At 33.2% G+C, this 3940-nt stretch overlaps 1 protein-coding gene across 1 annotated transcript; it reads left to right on the forward strand.

The window, feature by feature from the left end:
* Window positions 1-716: 716 nt before the first annotated feature.
* On the forward strand, window positions 717-1976 carry LOC104094984 (phosphoenolpyruvate carboxylase kinase 1-like). The gene is made up of 2 exons (XM_009601004.4): window positions 717-1573; window positions 1667-1976. The coding sequence occupies exons 1-2, from the start codon at window positions 790-792 to the stop codon at window positions 1714-1716; spliced, it is 834 nt and encodes a 277-aa protein (XP_009599299.1). The 5' UTR covers window positions 717-789; the 3' UTR covers window positions 1717-1976.
* The last annotated feature ends 1964 nt before the right edge of the window (window positions 1977-3940 follow it).

Genomic DNA, 3940 nt, shown 5'->3' on the forward strand with positions numbered 1-3940 from the left:
CATAAAAAAATAATAACAAAATAATAAAAAAAATCGAAGCAAAAGAACCCATCGAAATAATAACAAAAGTATATTTCAAGATATAAAATAAATTAGTAGAATTTAAGGTTGATTAAAATTGAACTAACTTTTAAAGTGATTCCACCGAGACATGCAGTACGCCTCGTGTCTTGTCATCGTCGTGAGTCATGCTTCAACTATTTTTAATATTTAATAAACAAATTTAAAATACAAAAAATACACAAAATAAATTAAAATTTATAACATTCAAAAATTAATTTACACAGGTCTATTTAGCAATAATAATATGTATAAATTTTTATAAACTTTTTATTAATTTAAAAAATATGGAGTAAAACTATTTAAGGTAAAGTCCACATCGGAGCGAGTTCCAATTTCTTTTTTATTGCAATTAATTACGACTATATGCAATAAATATGTTATTTTTATTAATAGCGTACAAAATTCTCTATTATAAAATTATACTTGGAGAGTGAGACCAACTCAAATTACAACACATAGTAGTCAACTAGTCATAGAATTAGAGTAAATCAAGTAATTAATTTAAACTGTTACGATCAATTAAAGTATACTACACAAATAAAAATATACGTACAAAAAAGGACTAACCATCCCATTGAATAACTCTCTCTCTCTCTCTCTCTCTCTCTCTCTATTTCTCTACCTTCAAGTAAAACCTACCTACGAATATTCGGTATTTTACTCTTATAAATATAACCTCTTCTGTTTAACAAAACCCCCCAAAAAATCAAATCAAGCCTTGAGAATATGAGCCAAGCCTTAAAAATCGACTTCCAAATTTGCGAAGAAATCGGCCGTGGTAGATTCGGTACCGTCTACCGCTGCTTTTCTCCGGTCACCGGTCATTCCTTCGCCTGTAAATCCATCGAAAAATCCCTCCTCCTCGATTCCACCGACCGTGAGTGCCTCGACAAGGAGCCCAAGATTCTCCAGCTCCTTTCCGGTAGCCCAAACATTCTCCACCTCTACAAAATCTACGAAGATGAAAACTTCCTTCACATGGTATCCGACCTCTGCCCTAACAACGATCTTTACGAGCGGGTTTCCACTGGGCCGTTATCCGAACGCGCCGCCGCTAATATTCTGGTTCAATTAATTTCCGCGATTAATCACTGTCACAAAATGGGGGTGGCCCACCGCGATATTAAGCCGGATAATATCCTTTTTGATTCTCAGGACAGATTGAAGTTGGCTGATTTTGGATCTGCGGAGTGGTTTGTTGGGTGTGAGGGGGGGTTGATGAGTGGGGTGGTGGGTACGCCGTATTACGTGGCGCCGGAGGTTTTAACGGGTAAAGAATACAATGAGAAAGTGGATGTGTGGAGCGCCGGTGTTATTTTGTATATTATGCTTTCCGGAGTTCCTCCTTTTTACGGCGAAACTCCGACTGAGACATTTCAGGCTGTTTTAAGGGCAAATTTGAGATTTCCCACTAGGAATTTCAGGTCGGTTTCGCCTGAAGCTAAGGATTTGTTGAGGAAAATGATCTGTAAGGATGTTTCTAGAAGGTTTTCAGCAGAACAAGTGCTAAGTATGTATTTTTAGCTTTTCTTTTTTTGCTTTTATTTTAGTTTGACTTTTGATCAACTCCAGCTGATTTAGATTTTTTTTTTATTAAATGCAGGACACCAATGGGTAATTAATGGAGGAGAGACAAGATCAATGGATGATTAATTACTAACAGTGCAAATACGTTAAGCTTGTGCTGTGCATATTATAAGGAAAATAAAAAGAAAGAAAAATTTGCGGCTATATATGTAAAAATTCCATGCTTTCCCCACCTTTATATGTTTTTGGAATATCAAAGGTTGAGGGAGATAGGGAAGTATTTGTGCTTTTAGCCTTTTATCCTTCAGTTTTGTTTAGAGAAGCACTACTATGTAATAAAGTTTGCTGCTTTTATAATGCTATGGATCTTTAAGAAAATTTCTGCATGTATTTGTGTTTGAAATTATAGTTACAAAGTTCCATCCTTTCCTCTTTACTGATCTGAATCTTTGTGTAATGGCCAAACGGGCCCTAATATAAGGGTGATCCCTCCACATCCATTGGTTATAGTTTTTAACTTCTAACTTGATGGAAGTTCTTGTAAAAGGGTGTGATAAACTTTTGTTCTTTTACTTTATTGATGTTGAAATATTCAAAATGTTGATATGTATTTTCTTGACATTGGGATAAAGGAAATGTGATTCCTTTAAATTTTCTACAAAAGGCATATTATTAGCATATGCTTTTGTTTCTAGATTCAAGAAGAATGAAGAAGTAAAAGGATTTGGAAGGGTACGGTAGAGTGTACTGATCAATTTGGCATCCATCAATCAAGGAATGGTGGGTCATATTGCTTTTATAGCTTTGTGGAGTGGGAGTGGAATCTATAAAACATAGCACTTTCATATGCTTTTGAGTACTTTTAAGCCACGAAGCATATACAAATTGCTATACTTTCATTTATGCCATAGTCAATAGTCGCCACCTATGATTTAAATTTTATGAATTCGATATTTTTGGATTTTAAATTAATAATTTATATATATTTAATAAATTTATAAGATAAATACAAGGTTTTGATCAAAGTTACTGAGTTCGGTCGAATCCGTAAATTTTATACTAACTCCGCCCCTGAATGTATTGTGCATATTTGTGGGTACATTTCAATGAAGTCTTAAAATAATACTTTATAGTAGTGATTTTTTTTTTCTTGAGCCGATGATCTATCAGAAACAGTCTCTCTACCTATATAAAATAAGAGTAAGAATTGTGTATACATTACGCTTCTCGGACCTTATTTGTAGAATTATATTAGGTATATTATTGTTGTGTAAACAAGACCTTAAACACTATGTGACAGTGAAACGGTTGCAAAGTTCATACAAAAGGATAACTCCCTAAAATCTCAGCCTCTTCTACTGAGATTTTTTCGTTCATATATAATATTTAAAATTTATTTACCAAAATTATTTTAATTTTGTATATTACCCGCCCTAAACAAGGATTACTTACAAACTATATACAATTCACCTTAAAAGGCTCTCAATCCATTATTAGTGCATTTAATCAAGAGATTTAGTTACACCCTCTTCCTTTTTTTCTCTCCTCTCTCGCCTCTTTCTCTCCGGAATATTGGGACCAAAGATACTCCCAACAGTCAATATTTTTCACAAAACAAATCAAGTAACTAAATTCTCCACGAAGAATATCGTATTCAACTAAAACACCAGTTTCATTTCAGTTCCGTTTCTTGAACTACATACTACGAAGCTGATAGCGCTCTATAATGCACTGCAGTTGAAAACCAATTGCTAAATAATCCTATTCCACACTTACTAGGAGTATTAGTTAGTTTTATGGATAGTTCCCACAAATTTCTCTCCAAAGTAGACTCAAAAAACAAAACCAAAAAAAAAAAATGTAATTGTATTCTATTTGACTTCATATGTTAAACCAATCGTAAACCTGCTTGAAAGCGATCAAAGAGTGAAGCCTCAGCTATTAGAAGTTGGTAATCTCTTTTATTTTTTATTCCACTTTGCCTTTTCCTCTGCACAGATATAATTTAAAATTGACAGTCTCACTGTACTTGCAACCCATAAATATATACAATTTTGCCAATTTATTTTCTAGTTAAATTATGTGATGTCGGTTTTTGTGATGGAAATATTAGAACTTCGAGAATATATATTGGGCGTAAACAAATCATAGATTTTTGTGGCTAGAAAATTATGTTATTGGAGATAAATGGAGAAGTTTAAAATTAAATTGTTTTCAAAGATAGAAAGTTGACATTCTTTTTAAAACTGATTAATAAGGAAACGATACCCTATAAAATGAAACAAAGCGAGTACTATGAAATCTATTATCCAAATATTGTTCTTGCTCAATCAACAAATGCTCGTCCTTT

The sequence above is a fragment of the Nicotiana tomentosiformis genome, chromosome 4 (genome assembly GCF_000390325.3).
Source record: "Nicotiana tomentosiformis chromosome 4, ASM39032v3, whole genome shotgun sequence".
Classification (NCBI taxonomy): domain Eukaryota; kingdom Viridiplantae; phylum Streptophyta; class Magnoliopsida; order Solanales; family Solanaceae; genus Nicotiana; species Nicotiana tomentosiformis.